Source organism: Malaclemys terrapin, chromosome 9, assembly GCF_027887155.1.
Source record: "Malaclemys terrapin pileata isolate rMalTer1 chromosome 9, rMalTer1.hap1, whole genome shotgun sequence".
NCBI classification, from domain to species: domain Eukaryota; kingdom Metazoa; phylum Chordata; order Testudines; family Emydidae; genus Malaclemys; species Malaclemys terrapin.
The window spans coordinates 99,023,213-99,039,465 of NC_071513.1; the positions used below are offsets into that span (position 1 = coordinate 99,023,213).

Sequence of the window (16,253 nt, forward strand, 5' to 3'; positions counted from 1 at the left end):
AAAGCCAGCCTCAGATTTCAGCAGCCACTCCGTAGGTTAAGCCAGGGAAGACAAACTGAGTTAAGGTTTCTGTAGAGATTCAGCAAATGCTGCAGTACCAACAGGCCTCCCCTTACAGTAATTCAGCAAAATGGGGAAAAATGAGAACAATGGAGCTGTATTCGAGGCTGTGAAGTTGGGGCACTAGGAGGTTCATGGGGATGAGCATGGGATACAGAGATTTTCACCTCTAGAATACTGGTCTGAGACAAGCCCAGTAAGTTATTGTCTTAACATACATACACATCACCTCTCTTTCTTTTTCCTGTGTGCTACGTGCCCTCCTCTCACTCAGCTTGCACTGTGCTCCCTGCTGTGGCATTAGCTCCCACCCCAAAGGCCTGGACCTCTTTAAAATTAAGCACTCAAGACTGTACAATATATACTAGCTTAACTACTTGTAATTCTCCTCCTTCCACTTTGGTTTCCCTAATAACCCCATTTCACCTACTGCCTCCACTCCTCTCCTCCCACAGAAAGTACCTTCGATCAGAACTGAATTCACTATAATTCCAAACAACGCCAGGCTTCCCCTCCCCACGCCTCCCATTTATGGCACTCACCTATTTTGCAGTTTTGACCGATGACACTGTTGGTAATGGAGCAGTTGCTGCCAATGACCGTCCCCTGCCCAATGAGGACGTTGTCGTCCAGCACGCTGCCGTGGCCCAGGCTCACCTCCGCCCCTCGGTAGATGTTGTGCTTGGAATGGGTATAGCTCTGTGTCTCATCATCGGTGAAGTTCATCTCTGGAGTCATAGGATAAACCCAGCGCCGGATGATGTCGGAACACACGGCCTCGTACATCAGCAGGTTGGACACACGGGCACCATACTCCTCTGCTGTCACATGCATATGGATCTGGTTCCCTAGGACCTGGGAAACAGACAGAAGCGTGTCAAGGGCCTCTTGGCAGAGGAAGGCTCCCTGCACCTGAGCAGGGTTCTACGCCACGTCACATGTCACCCACACACTTTCCCACCACAACCCACCCCTCTTCTTTGCACTCTTGTGCTTCTGCTACCATATTCACTAACCAGCCTTCTCAGACACTAAGGGCATTGCTTCCACGACACTCTCAGACCCCAATCACCTGAATCACATCCCAAATACTCTCAAACACCAGCCTCCCAAATGCATTACAAGCCAGAGTCACTATCACCCCAGTGGCTTTAGGGTGGCATGTCATTTGCACAAGCCTGCTCATATGTTTCCAAAGACACCCACTACAGTACCAACATGATTAGCCAGGACAGGTATACAAGGGGACGCTTCAGGTTGGGGTGAGGGACATTGGCAGAGCTATATGGGAGGCAGTGGAATAGGAATACCAGGATGGTCTTCAAGTCAAGACCCAGGGGCATCAGCAGAGTCCGTGGAGGCAGCTAGCACACATCTGCTGACATGATGCCTATCTCTAGCCAGGACTTTCAGATTCCCTATAATTGCTGAAATTCAACCAAACTGTAAGTCTGGAAAGATGGACGGTCAAGTGCAATGAAGTTTGTTATCATTACTTGTATTATGGCAGTGTCCAAAGGCCCCAAACAGGATCACAGTCCCACTGTGATGGGTGCTGTCAAACTCAGGAGACAGTCCTTGCTCTGAAGAGCATAATGTAAAACATGGCACCATGATAGTGAAGCAGTAAAGGCTGTGTCAGTTTCTAATTTAACAAGACCAAGCCTTCATATTTCCTATTCTTCTACGTACAGCCTAAACCAGGAGCTGAGAGCAGGTGCTTTTGTGAATTGCAGGAGATCTAGTTGCTAGTTTAACGGAGAACTGTTCCCAGCTCCCCAAGAGCCTCCAGTGCCTATCACAACTTAGAACATGTTACAGCCCAGCACGCACAACCAGCTGTGCTGACATGGAAACACCTCATCCCAGACAGCAAACAAAAAGGTCCCAGCCACCCACTGAAGAGATGAGGTGAAAAGCCAAAGGTCAGACAGAAGTGGGTCTCGCACAATACCCCACTTACCTCCTCGTTCACCAGCAGGCCACGCACGAAGTCATCCCGAGTCTGATAATCAAAGTTATCTGTGAACAACTCAGCCACCTGGAGACAATGTGAGGGCAAAACTCAGAGGACATTGCCAGGACAGCCCAGGACAGTTATTAACCCCAACCAGCCACTCCCAGGGAGCTCAGCAAAGTACAACACAGGAAGACGCTGCTCTTGTCCTTCTCCTATTGGCATGAGAAAGGCTCGATCTCTTCCATGGGAGGCGCTGGGCTTCCCATCTCCCCTTCCATAGTGAACATTAGTAGAGTCTGGCTTTCGGGAGGAGGGGGGGGGGGGGGGGGGGATTAATTCCAGCTGGTTGGCCCTAACTTTGTAATTTTGCTGAGCATGGAAGACTGAGGACCAGTTCTCCCCCTGACAGTGGAAGAAGAGTTACTGAGTCTAGGGCATGGCAGGGAATGCCCTGGACGTTATTACCAACAAGGTACCAGCCAGCAAGAACTGACACTTCACTTGGTCCCCTACTCCCAGAGGTGCCATCTCCGCTATCTTGGACTAGTTCCTCCATTCATCTCAGACATGGACACACACACAGGCGCTTCCTGTTGGACCTGTTTTCTCAGCAATAGACACCAGAAGCTGAGCGTGCTGGGGCAGCCCAAGAAAGTATCGTACTCCTGTGTCCGTGACATGCTCCATGCAAAGTAGCAAGGAATGGGACCAGGGCTCTGGAATCCACTCTATGCTGTAGCAGTGCAGTGTGTTTCTACCATGTCAGCAGCACAAATCAGCTATTCAGAACACTTCAGCCCTCCAGAACTACAGCAACTCACCTGTGGGGAGCAGATGCTGATATGGCAGTCTAGCAAGTCATGGCGCACCTCAACTGTCTCAATATTGCTTTGGAACAAGCTCTGGAAAGAGAAGAGAACACAGTACAGATTGAGTGTTTCTCATGTGGGAGTCAATCCAGAACAACACTGCAGCAGCTGAGGACAACATACTAAGAATACACTTCAATTGGTTGGAAATCTGGAGGACACACCACAAGTCACGAGATACGGGCAAAGTACACAACACCCAGAGCAACTGTGCTTAACGTATGCAAAATGGTCTCACACAATACTGTATGCCAACCAGGAAAGTTTTCAACCCAGCAGTATTCCCACATGGAAAAATCTTTCCATGAGACAGATTATGATAGAAGCAGTATCACACCTTTCCAAATGCCAGTATTGATAGTCACTTCATTGGCTGCCAGAGAACAGCCTGAATCATCTGTCTCATCCTTTGTTACACATACAGAATCCCGAGTACAGAAGTTACATGAACTAATTTATACCAGTAAAACTGAATTGAGAGAAAAAGAAGCCTACTTAGTCTGTTTTAACCCTGTTGGGGATGGTGGGAACCTATCCCCCATTCTCAAAAACTTGAGGGAACTTCAGAGCACATGCCTGCACGGCTGTACCGTGCCACAGGGGTCAGCTTCAAAAGCTACTTCCCGTCATCTCTTCTTCAGAGGGAGCTGTAAGCGCCACTCTCCCCAACCTGGACTCAAGAGAGAGTTTTACTTTGGAGTGGGTTGCTTGACCGCATTAGCAACTTTCCACCTGCCACACACTCTGCACGTACCACGGGAAAGCGAAAGCGCTTCAGCTCCTGGGTTCTTTGGTAGTGCAAGACACGGTTCGTAGTGCTGTCCATAGCAAGGATGATGTCATCCTCCTGGCACCGAGCACGGTGACCTGGTGAGGACTCTTTGAAAATCATCGTCATCACAGAGACGTTCTTGTCCAGCTTACGGCGCATCCTAAACAGGAAAGGAAGCGTTTTAAACAATGCCTCTGGAAAAAGCGACACCAATGAGCTTGAACAAGCCAGGCCAGTGCACCTTCTCCCCAGTCACCCACCTGTGCTCCTCCAGCGCTGCAGAAACATTGATGTTGGACACCACATCTCCAGAGACGAGGAGAAAGTCAGAGCGGACTAAGGACTTGGCATCGACGTCCCTTAGCACATCACCAAGTGAGCGGTACAGGTCTGAGGTCACAATGCGCACCTTGTTGGAAGAGGTGCGGCGGCACCACTTGGACTTACTGGAGGGGAAGAAAACAGGCCAGAAGGAATGAAAAGGGTGATCTTCTAGCTTAGGCTAGAACATGGTGCTCCAGTGTGGGGGGTTGTCGGTCCACACATGTAAAAAGCAACCATGTTATGATGGCTGGCCCACTGTCACATTTAAGCATAGTTATTTCTATAACACAGACAAAAGAGGGTAATGCTCCGAGACGATAGCTTAGAGGACACTGACTTCCTCGTGGGCAAGATCTTGTGTGGAGATTCATGAAAGAAGGGGAAAGATACCAAGTATTCATGCAAAACCAAAGAGAAGAGTTTTAACCTGTAGGCAACAGCTGAAGCAGGGAAGAGATGAAGCTGTATACTCCTCTTTAGCACACGAGTTTACAGATTACAGAACACGTAGCAGAGAGCTGACCCCAGCCTACCAAGTGCACTTGAAAGTGTTACAGAGCAAGGCCCAGGACTCCTCAGTGAAAGCCAGTAGTTTAAGGAACATCAGGTACACAGTGTTATTAAATATCTAACCAGGAAAGCTCTGCCTTTAAATACGAAAAAAGAAGACAGTCAAGACCATCATATATGAAATCCTCAGACAGACATAGCCCACTTACAGTGCTACCCCCATTCTGCTTTCCAATGGAAGAAATGTTCTCTCTCCACGCTATGCATCTGAAGAAGTGGGCTGTAGCCCACGAAAGCTTATGCTGAAATAAATTTGTTAGTCTCTAAGGTGTCACAAATACTTCTGTTCTTTTTGCTCTCTTCACATGTTATTTACCTTGCTGTATTCTCAGCTATTAGCAACAGTTGGTAAATAAGGATATGCAGCGAGTATGCTCCCAGGACCAGCAAAACCTGGTAGAGACATTGCTCAAATTATCCCCTTGGGACAATAATGGGAGTAGCATCCAGCTTTCATTAGCCAAAAGAGTCACCGTGATATAAGATCTTGGAAAACATTCCTTTACAGTGAGCCTCAAAGGAAGAGGAGTATCAGGGGGTAGCCGTGTTAGTCTGTATCCACAAAAACAACACGGAGTCTGGTGGCACCTTAAAGACTAACAGATTTATTTGGTCATAAGCTTCCATGGGTAAAAAACCTCACTTCTTCAGACGCATGCCACCGGACTCGTTGTTTTTAAAGGAAGATGAGGTGTTCCTTACTGTAAATGCTCCTTTATCTCAGCCGACTTCCAGCAGCAGAAGACAAAGGTTTCTTCCACTCCAGTTGCAGTTAGGAACTCCAGGGTGTAGTCAATCATGGCCACGTTTGCCAGAGGAAGGAGAACCTAGGGAAACAGGACAGAGTTAGTTGAACCAACACTATACATCAATCAAGGTCAGCAACAGGCCAGCTGCAGGAAAGGAGACTCAGCGGTGTTGGAGTAATACAATCATGACTCCTTGTCTCATGCTCTAACCATTAGAAAACAAATGCCAAACATGAGGGATGAAGCCACAGGAACAAAATAAATAAAAAAAAGTTGTTGTTTTTTAAAATCACAGAACACTTATGCAGGTAATGTCAATACGTTCCATCAATTGGAGATTCAAGTGTCTTCTTGAAGGTAATTTACATCTGAAGGATCACTTACGAATTTTTTTGTATCCATCATTTTCAAAAAGCATTTTTTTCTGACAGTGAGATTCAAAATTGTCCCCTTCTGGCTCTCAGCCAGTGGACAAATATGAATCTTGTAATCATGATTGCCATGAATATTTAATCAGCCAATGAAAGAGGATAATTGTTCACCCCTAATTCCAGAGGTATTGCTGTCTCCTATAGCACCAGAGCCTTAAGATTTTGGCAATTCAAGTACTCTCTTTTCTCATTTGCTGGTGATTTCATGGGAGACATTGCTGCCGCTCTGGGCAGTGGCTTAGCCTCTTCCCCATCTACCACAAAAGCATTTGTCCCTCCTTTGAGAGAGGCAGCTGCAGTTCCTATATCAGCACTGGCAAATGAAAAGCAAACAGTACTATAATGCTCTCTAGTCCCCAGTGTTATAACTGTGGTTGTTTGGATTTCTGGTTTATTTTTCCTCATTGTGGGGGTGAAAAAACCCAAAACATTCCCACAGGAATAGCTGGTATGTATACACTATTTAGAGTCAAAATCTTTTCACACACTCCCCCTATTTCTGACTTACTAGTGTCTAGACTGCAAGAGTGCTACAGGAACATTTATGGGCAACGTAGTTCCCTCAAATTAAGCACTATCTTTCATTCACACCCAAGAGAGGCAGCACAAGATAAGAAAACAAACAGCTGCTGTTACTGCATTTGAAAATATTCACTCCAAATTGTGCACTTAGAACATGTTGTATGTAGTAGCTATTACTGTCACCCTTGTCTTCTCCCTCTCCACACTGTGTTCTACCAATTTGTCATGTCTTGTCTCTAGTTAGATTATAAGCGCTTTGAGGCAGGGAATATTTTGTTTTATATTTGTACAGTACCTAGCACAATGGGAATTGTGCTATAACTGAGGCCTCAGCATGCTACTGTAATACAAATAAGACTATTCAAAATAGTTTCAGAGCTCAGTTTTCCATTCTTCATCCACTCTCCTTTCAACAATTCAGAAATTAATGTAGTGAAATCCTTCACCCCCATCACTCTCCTTTCTCTTTCAGAGTTAAAAGGTGTGCTTATTGATCTGGAAAAAGGGGGTGCAACGTGGCATCAGTTACATTAACCATTGGACTCCCCTTAGATTGCCTCATTTGAAAGCCCCCTCCATTCATCATAAACTGATCTTACAAGATATTATACACGTGTGTGTGCTTTACAGGTTTCTTGCCTCTCAAGCACTTTCTTGCTGTATTTGGGTACTTTGCTTCTTAATATACTAAAATCCTTAGATAATAATTTAAAAAGAAATTCACAGATTCACCCAATATAAAGCAAGATACTTTTAATCCAGTAACCCCTGTATTGAGCCCAATAACTCGTGTATGGCCAAAGCATGTCTTCCAAAAAGGGATCCAGTCTTGATTTTAAGACATCAAAAGACAGAGAAGCTACTCAGTTCCCTTGGCAGTTTGTTCCAATAGTTTATCACCCTTACTGTTAACGTGTGCTTTATTTCTCACTTTTATTTCTCCAGCTTCAACTTCCAGCCAGAGGTTCTTCTTCTGCTTCTCGACGCTACATGAAAGAGACCTATGAACGTGCTTACATGCTGTAATCAAAACGCCTCTCAGTCTTCTTTTTGATAAATTAAACTTCAATAAACTAAAATGGTCTCCCATAGGTTCCAATGGGACTCAAAAAAAATATTTTCTTGTTGGAAGATGTCATGGCAGCTTTCGCCGCCAAGACCCGTCACTGCACCAGGAGGATCACATGGGAGATGGTAATAGCATGCTTTGCATAGCTGGGCCTTTCCAGAACTCTGTATGAGCCTGGACACTTTCAGCACATGATGCAAAATCTCTTTATTCAGCTATTTTATTAAGTCACAGTGGCAATTAGTCCTTCGCTGGTAAACTACCGATTTCTTGTTCTTCTATAAAAGCCAGTTAGATTGCTATCAGAATGAGTGTTCCCTGTTCTGGAAACATATTCTCTTGAACTAAGGTTTGTAAGAGCTAGTCTACACTGGCAACGCAGCAGCGCTTTAATGTGGCTTGTGTGGTTGCGGTGCAGCGCTCTAAAAAACCATCTCCACGAGGGGCGTAGCTCCCAGCTCTGGGGCACTGTCTACACTGGCGCTGTACAGCGCTGTAACTTGCAGCGCTCAGGGGGGTGTCTTTTCACACCCCGAGGGAGACAGTTGCAGCGCTGTGAAGTGCCACTTTAGACAAACCCTAAGAAACAATCATATTGGAGAATAGTGAGCGCTTTATACTTGCATGTAACAAATCAGCATCTCTCCCCGTCCATCACATGCTGTTCCCAGAGACTACCACAAACAATCTCTCAAATTGTTCTCAAAGAGCTTTAGGAATACTCCCTATCCTTCCCCCTGGGTATATCAGTACAATTATCCCTCCATTTTACAGACGGGGAAGTTGCGGCTGGGATTGCAGAAGAGACCTGGGCCAGCTTCCACAGTGAAGTGAGGAAAGCGCCAGGAACAGATCCCATGAGTCCCGCCCTCGGATCCCCTGCAGCTCCCTGGGGCTCAGAGCTCTCCAGGGCTGTCTCCTTCCCCCGCAGCTTTCGGGGGGTTCGGGATGGGTTTTCCCCCAGGACCGAACTGGCTGCGGTAGCAGAGTTGGAAGGGAAATCAGAGGTGAAATGTGGGCTAGATCCCGGGAGGAGGTGGGAGATCCTGCCTTCTCTCGGTTCTCAGGAGGGGCAGCAGCCGATCTGCCCTGCCCCCGGGGCGGGGACCGGGCTCTCCAGCGGGGGGAGGGGGAGGGGGAGGGCCGGGCTCTCCGGCGGGGGGAGGGGTCCCGGCCGGCCCCGGTCTCTCCGGCTGAGGCGGGGGGAGGGGTCCCGGCCGGCCCCGGTCTCTCCGGCTGAGGCGGGGGGAGGGGTCCCGGCCGGCCCCGGTCTCTCCGGCTGAGGCGGGAAGGGGTCCCGGCCGGCCCCGGTCTCTCCGGCTGAGGCGGGAAGGGGTCCCGGCCGGTTTCTCTCACCCGGGGCCGGTCCTTGGAGACGGGGAAGAAGCGGCGATTGAAGCTGTCCGCGACCAGCACGGCCTGCAGCGGCGGGGGCGGCTCCTCCTGCGGGTCCGGCCCCCGGCTCCCTCCAGACCCGGCTCCCCGCCTCCCGGAGCCCCGGGCCGCCATCATCCGTCTCCGCACGCACGCACGCGGCCTCTCCGCCGCGTCCGCTTCCGGGCCGCCGCGGGTTCGGATTCCGGAAGGAGACGGCACCTCGGCGAGGACACACCGCCCCGCGCAGCATGCGAAGCGGGTGGGTGGGTGTGGGTGTGGGTGTGTGTGTGGGGGGGGGGTGGAATCCCTGACACGCATGCGCGCGCCGCGACCCACCAATAAGAAATCTGACCTGCTACAAGCACCAGAGGGTCCTGTGGCACCTTTGAGACTAACAGAAGTACTGGGAGCATAAGCTTTCATGGGTAAGAACCTCACTTCTTCAGATGCAAGTAATGGAAATCTCCAGAGGCAGGTATAAATCAGTGTGGAGATAACGAGGTTAGTTCAATCAGGGAGGGTGAGGTGCTCTGCTAGCAGTTGGGGTGTGAACACCAAGGGAGGAGAAACTGCTTCTGTAGTTGGCTAGCCATTCACAGTCTTTGTTTAATCCTGATCTGATGGTGTCAAATTTGCAAATGAACTGGAGCTCAGCAGTTTCTCTTTGGAGTCTGGTCCTGAAGTTTTTTTGCTGTAAGATGGCTACCTTTACATCTGCTATCGTGTGGCCAGGGAGGTTGAAGTGTTCTCCTCCAGGTTTTTGTATATTGCCATTCCTGATATCTGACTTGTGTCCATTTATCCTCTTGCGTAGTGACTGTCCAGTTTGGCCAATGTACATAGCAGAGGGGCATTGCTGGCACATGATGGCATATATAACATTGGTGGACGTGCAGGTGAATGAGCTGGTGATGTTGTAGCTGATCTGGTTAGGTCCTGTGATGGTGTTGCTGGTGTAGATATGTGGGCAGAGTTGGCATCAAGGTTTGTTGCATGGGTAGGTTCCTGAGTTAGAGTTGTTATGGTGCGGTGCGTGGTTGCTGATGAGAATATGCTTAAGGTTGGCAGGTTGTCTGTGGGCGAGGACTGGCCTGCCTCCCAAGGTCTGTGAAGAAGTGAGGTTCTTACCCACGAAAGCTTATGCTCCCAATACTTCTGTTAGTTTCAAAGGTGCCACAGGACCCTCTGTTGCTTTTTACAGATTCAGACTAACACAGCTACCCCTCTGATACCTGACCTGCTACGCGCGTTCTGATGTGGTGCCCCGCAGCCCGGCTGCGCAGTGTGCACGTGCAGTAGGGGCACCACGTGAGCAGGCTTCCAAGGGCACGGGAGAGCTGCTGGGGTGAGTGGGACCCGCCGTTCGCACGGCTGCACCCCGGGGCTGTGTGGGAGCCTTCAGAGCATGTCCGCCAGGCCAGGCTGCCCTGGTGCAACCTCCAGCTCAGCAGGCCCCTGTTTGATTTTCCCCCGTTTCCTCTCGGCCTCTTTTGGGGACCCCTCCATTTAACTACCGTGGCGCGAACTCTCGTGATTCTGGTTATGAGTCTCCTGATCATTATTGTTTCCCTTCAAGCTCCAGCTCCCAGAGTCCAGTGGCGCTGTGAGGATTTCAGCCTTCATTCTGCAACAACAAGTAAGTTTCTGCCCTGGCAGCTGTGGAGGAAGCTTCAGAATGTGACTCCAGGGCACCCTAAAGGGTCAAAAGGCAAATAAAAAGAACACTGTTTTTACATAATTTCATGATTTTAAAGCCAATCTCATGCTCTTTGGTGAGTCTGACTCATGATTTTTGAACATAAAGGGTTGGCGATACTGTAACCACCAAATAGGAGGAGGCTGCGCTTTATGTGCTGGGCTGTGAAATGCAAACCGTATTGTCAGTGTGTGATGGAAAAGGGAGCGCCCCAAAATAAAGGTGTGTGTTTACACACATGCACATAGACACACGTGGAGCTGGGCTTCTGCCGATCTGGATCGATGCTCCGATGTTGACAAGATGAAACCCAGGGTTCTCTGCAAGACACCTCACTTTTATAGCAGCTTCCCTCTTATGCAAATCTTCCAGGGCAATTGATTACAAACTGTGGGGAAGATCTTATTCTACTTCTAGCAAAAAGACATTTTTCTTTTACCTTAATTATACTACCTTAGGGTCGCGCTATAACATATTACCAAGGTTCAATACAAAGTCATATAAAAGTTATACAAAAATGCATAATGCAGAGATTTATCTACAACGGCATTGATTGACTGCTGTGTGCAGTAATATAGTGACCCCTGGGTCTTTGAATGAGGCTTTATACTTGCAGGGGGCAGGGGGGAGGTGGCGAGTCGGGGGTGAGCAGGTGGGCAAGTGGCAGGTGGGCAAAGAGGCGAGCAGTGAGCCAGCAGGGGTCCTAGGGGCGGGCATGGGGGTTTCTGGCAGGGGAGGGAGGAGGTGAAAGGAGGCGAGTGGTGGGTGGGGGACTGACTAGAGGAGACACAGCAAGTCAGCAGGGGGGTTAGGGGGTGAAAAGGGGTGTGATGGTGGGGCTGAGCGGGGAGGGGGCAGGTCCTATTTTACTGCTCTGATCTGGTCACCCTATGCGCGCCGTTTCTTTCCCTTCTACAGGCTTCCACACACCGTCAGTGCCTTGCTAGTGTGCCATACGCCGTGAGATATCTCTTCTCTTTGTGTGTGACTGAGAGCGTTTCCCTTGTGTGCGAAGTTATTCAACAAAATCTTGAGCTTCATAATGGATACCATGAGTGAAAAGAAAAAAAGAAAAAGAGAATCAGAGCACAGAGTTTTCAACACTGAATGGATGAATAAATACTTATGTACTGAGAACGATACGGTTACTAAAGTAAGCTTTCAAATTTCTAAGGAAATTGCTGCTGCTGGGAAATGCTTCACAGAAGGCGAGTTTTTAAAAAAGTGTATGTTGATTGCTGTATCTGAGTTATGTCCAGAAAAGAGGGGAATATTTGAGAATGTCAGTCTATCACACATGACTGTACAGAGAAGAATAGCTGACATTTCTACCAATCTAAGTGATCAGTTAAAGCAGAGAGTCAATGAATTCTGTTTTTGCTCCCTAGCTATGGATGAAAGCACCGATTTAAAAGACACCACCCAACTTCTTATTTTTATTAGCGGTATTGATAAAAACTTTTTGAAATTACTGAAGAATTTGCTGGCATTTGCTCCATGACAGGTCACACAACCGGAAAAGAAATCTCCAGTGAAGTGATAAAGTGCATGAATGATAAGTTGGGATTAGATTTCACAAACTTGGTGGCCATTTGTACTGATGGTGCTCCAGCTATGTGCGGGAAAAAATGTTGGAGCAGTTACTCTTCTTGAAGAATTTATTCGGAGACAAGTAACTAAACATCACTGCATTATACATCAGCAGGTTTTGTGTAGCAAAGTCTTAAAATTTGAGCATATAATGTCAGTGGTAGTTTCCATTGTAAACTACATCCGTTCTAGAGAATTAAAACACAGGATATTTCAAGCCTTTCTTGAAGGGATAGATGCCGAGTGCAGCGACTTAATCTACCATACGGAAGTGAGGTGGTTGAGTCAAGGAAGAGTGCTCCAGCGTTTCGTTGCTTTGAAAGAGGAGGTAGCAAAATTCCTAGAAAATGGGCCAATAAAATTCCCAGAGCTTGAAAATGAGTCCTGGAATCAAGATCTCTTTTTCTTTTGTGATATTACAGCACACCTGAATGATCTCAACATTCAACTTCAGGGAAAATATCAACTTATATTTCAAATGTGTGCAGCAGTGAAAGCTTTCAAAATGAAATTGAAACTTTTCAGAAGTCAGCTGTCAAAAGGTGAAATGTGTCACTTTCCCACTTGTGCACAGCGTATCCCTCAGCACAAACACGCCGAGTTAGGAGAAAAATACGCAAAGCACATTAATCTTTTGATTGAAGAATTTGACAGAAGACTTACTTTCTCTAAAGAAGACGTCCAGTTGAAGCTGTTTGAAGATCCCTTTTCTGTGGATCCAGAGGAAGTGCCACTAGATTTGCAGTTGGAGGTTACTGAACTTCAATGTTCGGCAGTTTACCAAAATAAGCACAGAGCAAGCAGCCTGTGGGACTTCTACAAAAGTCTGGACAATGAAAAATACAAGAATCTTATTGAAGTTGCACTGAAAATGTTCAGCATTTTTGGAAGCACTTATATATGTGAGCAAACATTTTCCATCATGAACATGAATAAAAACAAGCAACGGTCTTCTCTGACTGACGACCATTTGGAAGACATTCTGAAAGTATCCACTTCAAATATGACCCCCAAATACAACAAGCTTGTTGTCGAAAAGAGATGTAATATCTCTCATTAAATTTGCAAGGTATTATGAAAAGTACAAATGTTTTCTTTCAACCTGCCTCTGGAGATTTCCATTACTTGCATCTGAAGAAGTGAGGTTCTTACCCACGAAAGCTTATGCTCCCAATACTTCTGTGCCACAGGACCCTCTGTTGCTTTTTACAAGACAGGGTTTGTTTACTTTAGACAGGAGACTTGATACAAAAGGGGGCCATGATATATAAAACAATCCTAAATGGTTTAGAGAGGGTAGATCAGGAACTTACACCCACTTTGGCTCATAAAACAAGAACTAAGTGACATTCAATGGAATGAAGTGGTGGCAAATGCAAAACTGATAAAAAGAAAATACTTTTAAAGATAATGAGCGACGGGCTGGATTACTTGATGATTACCTGTTCTATTCATTCCCTCTGGGGCACCTGGCATTGGCCACTGTTGGAAGACAGGATACTGGGCTACGTGGACCTTTGGTCTGACCCAGTATGGCTGCTCTTATGTTTTTATAATCAGCCTGTGGAACTCACTGCCACCAACTATAATTGTGGCCAAGAGTTTAGCAGGATTAAAATAGGAACTGGACATATAGCTAATAGAGACATCCAGGGTTAAAACAGCAAACTCTAAACAAACAAGAGTTTGAGAAGGGGCATAAACCGTCCTGCTTCGGGGCATGAGCTAGCCTCTAACTTGGGGGTTTGGAGGACATTTCTGGGCAGGTTATCCCATGCCATCAGCAGGATTTCTTATGCCTTCCTCTGGAGCACCTGCTACTGACCACTCGATGGACCATTGTTCTGATCTGATCTAGTCTGGCAGTTCCTGCATTGCTATGTGGAGGCCTGACATCGTCTCCCAGTGATTCTGACTGATCACAAGGGGCAATGATGGGTATTGAAGGAAGCTGTGATCTCCTTTGTCAAACTGTTGTGTCTGGGTCATGGGCCTGGGGGATCCTCAAGCTCCACAAGAGATATGAAATTCTTAATCCCCCTACTCCTCACGCTGCTCTTCACTATCCTGTCACCTGAGAAAACTGAAGGGACCGTGACATTTCTCCATGGAGCAGTGGGTCTGGGATAAGGAGCAGCCGCAGCAGGTGGCAAAGGGGTCTCCTAAGTACTCTCACATACGTACACTAGTGGCTGGCATAACCTAGTGAAGAACCCAGAGCTGGTTTGGCAGCCAGTCTGACGTGAGCCCCAGGTAGGAAGCGGTCCTAACCTAGGAAGGGGAGAGGGAGATGCCCAGCAAGAGGGCTTTGGCCTTATTGGAAATCCTTTCCTCTGTTGGATGCCATTGTCTCTTCGGTCACTCTGGACATCCTGTAGCCTTCGGAGCCTTTAACAGGCAGGAGGTGTTGGCACAGACCAATGTGAGGACTTCTGGGTCCTGTGCCAGCAGGTGGTTCAGGGCCTTGAGGGATATCACTAGGTCGGGACTTTGCTGGGCAAGTTCTTAATGGAATTAGCAGCATATTTTTACAGCTATGAAGCAAGTAGCAGCATTCAGTCAGGTTTTGCTTTGCTGGTGAGAGAAGCTTCATACAACAAGAAGGTGCTGGAGCGTATGAGAAGCACATCAGTCTCAGAGCCCTGATGCTAGTAGCCCACGGCTGCTGATGGCCTTACCTCACCTGCATTAGCTGAAACTCCTCTGGGCTCAGATCAATACCGTCTCATGGGCATTGGGATTGAGGGCTTTGTGATGAAACCAAAGTGCTGAAGCACCCACCCTGAAGAGTAGAGACCCAAAACATACACTTCAGCCACCACTGTTGAACAGCCATTTCTGGGGTGAAACACAACAGCTGATTAATAGCTCACAGTAACACTACACAACAGTTGAGGGCAAGAAGTAAAGAAGAGTGTTCTATCCAGTTTGGGGGGGAGGGATAGCTCAGTGGTTTGAGCGTTGGCCTGCTAAACCCACAGTTGTGAGTTCAATCCTTGAGGGGGCCACTTGGGGATCTGGGGCAAAATCAGTATTTGGTCCTGCTAGTGAAGGCAGGGGGCTGGACTCAATGACCTTTCAAGGTCCCTTCCAGTTCTAGGAGATGGGATATCTCCATTAGTTTTAGTTTTTTTAGTTGAATTTGCAGGAGGAATTTAGGGAAGCAGAATACAATAATCAGAGTTGAAATTTGGCCGTGACCCTGTGGTTAATATCACAACCCTTAGGAAAGTGTGATGGGAACTTTGATGGCTATGGATGGACCAGAGACTTGGGTTTATGTCCTATCTGCCAGACTCCACAGCATCACAGTGTCTCCTGACACCATTGTGGAGAGCACTCCCTTCCGAGTCCTCAACAATACTTCCTGCAGCACTGGGCGTTCCTTGGATTTCCAGTACTGGTTAACATTTACAACTAGAGCAATAATTAGAAAGATCATTTATTTGTTGCCATCCGTCTTTGTTAACCCTTTCAGGATTGCAGCCCAATGCTGCACTGTACAGCCTTGGGCAAGTTGCTTGACCTCAGGGTCTGTCTACACTGTAATTAAAAACCTACGGCTGGCCCATGCCAGGTGACTGGTTTGCAGGGTTTGGGCTAAGAGGCTGTTTAATTGTAGTGTAGACATTCAGGCTTGGGCTGCAGCCCAAGCTTTGGGACCGTCCCACCTCGCAGGGTCCTAGAGCCCGGGCTCCAGCCTGAGCCCGAACATCTACATGGCAGTTAAACAACCTCTTAGCGTGAGCCCGAGACAGCTGGCATGGGCTAGCCCTAGGTTTTTTATTGCAGTGTAGATATACTCTTAGTGCTTCAAGTAAGGATGCTGGCAGGTAGAAATAAAGCAGCGAGGAATGACGTAGCTGAGAAATGAACTGCTCTGGAGAAATAAATCACCCCCATCCTGCTAAAAATAGAGGGCAGGCAACACAACGTCAGCAAACAAACTCCGGATGGAACAAAGGGTCCAGGCTAATGTTAGTACCAAGGTTACAGCCTCAGGGAGTGATCTAGAAAGGAAAAGGCAGATTTATTGTGACAGCCTTAGGGCAGAGATGTTTTCTTCCTTTTTGTGTGTACACTACCACGTATACAGACAGCGGAAGAAATCGGGTCTATCCCAGCTCCCATCGATATGAGGATTGGGCCCATACAGATCCACAACCAAATCATGGCCCATTTGATTATTGATTTATTTATCATGGAACCCCAGCCCCGGACCAGGACACAGTGGTGTTAGGTGCTGGACAACCCTGGAACAGAG

The 16,253-nt window shown here is 47.5% G+C and overlaps 2 protein-coding genes across 5 annotated transcripts in view; one reads left to right on the top strand and one right to left on the bottom strand.

The window, feature by feature from the left end:
* EIF2B5 (eukaryotic translation initiation factor 2B subunit epsilon) overlaps positions 1-8,925 on the bottom strand; it is a 30,545-nt gene extending 21,620 nt beyond the window's left edge. The window contains exons 1-7 of the mRNA XM_054039397.1: positions 8,683-8,925; positions 5,258-5,382; positions 3,922-4,107; positions 3,644-3,821; positions 2,842-2,922; positions 2,024-2,101; positions 603-915 (exon numbers count right to left, since the gene is read on the bottom strand). Coding sequence (XP_053895372.1) covers positions 603-915; positions 2,024-2,101; positions 2,842-2,922; positions 3,644-3,821; positions 3,922-4,107; positions 5,258-5,382; positions 8,683-8,838 — 1,117 coding nt within the window. The 5' untranslated portion in view covers positions 8,839-8,925. The remainder of the gene's footprint in view (positions 1-602; positions 916-2,023; positions 2,102-2,841; positions 2,923-3,643; positions 3,822-3,921; positions 4,108-5,257; positions 5,383-8,682) is intronic.
* Positions 8,232-14,201, top strand: LOC128842981 (general transcription factor II-I repeat domain-containing protein 2-like). 4 transcript variants are annotated; one of them, XM_054039401.1, is made up of 3 exons: positions 8,232-8,333; positions 10,280-10,339; positions 11,318-14,201. In XM_054039401.1, the coding sequence occupies exon 3, from the start codon at positions 12,000-12,002 to the stop codon at positions 13,047-13,049; it is 1,050 nt and encodes a 349-aa protein (XP_053895376.1). In that variant the 5' UTR covers positions 8,232-8,333; positions 10,280-10,339; positions 11,318-11,999; the 3' UTR covers positions 13,050-14,201. The 4 variants fall into 4 exon arrangements, with proteins under 4 accessions (XP_053895376.1, XP_053895375.1, XP_053895374.1 ...); XM_054039400.1 differs by lacking the exon at positions 8,232-8,333 and adding an exon at positions 8,891-8,962; XM_054039399.1 differs by lacking the exon at positions 8,232-8,333 and adding an exon at positions 9,029-9,204.
* Positions 14,202-16,253: the final 2,052 nt, after the last annotated feature.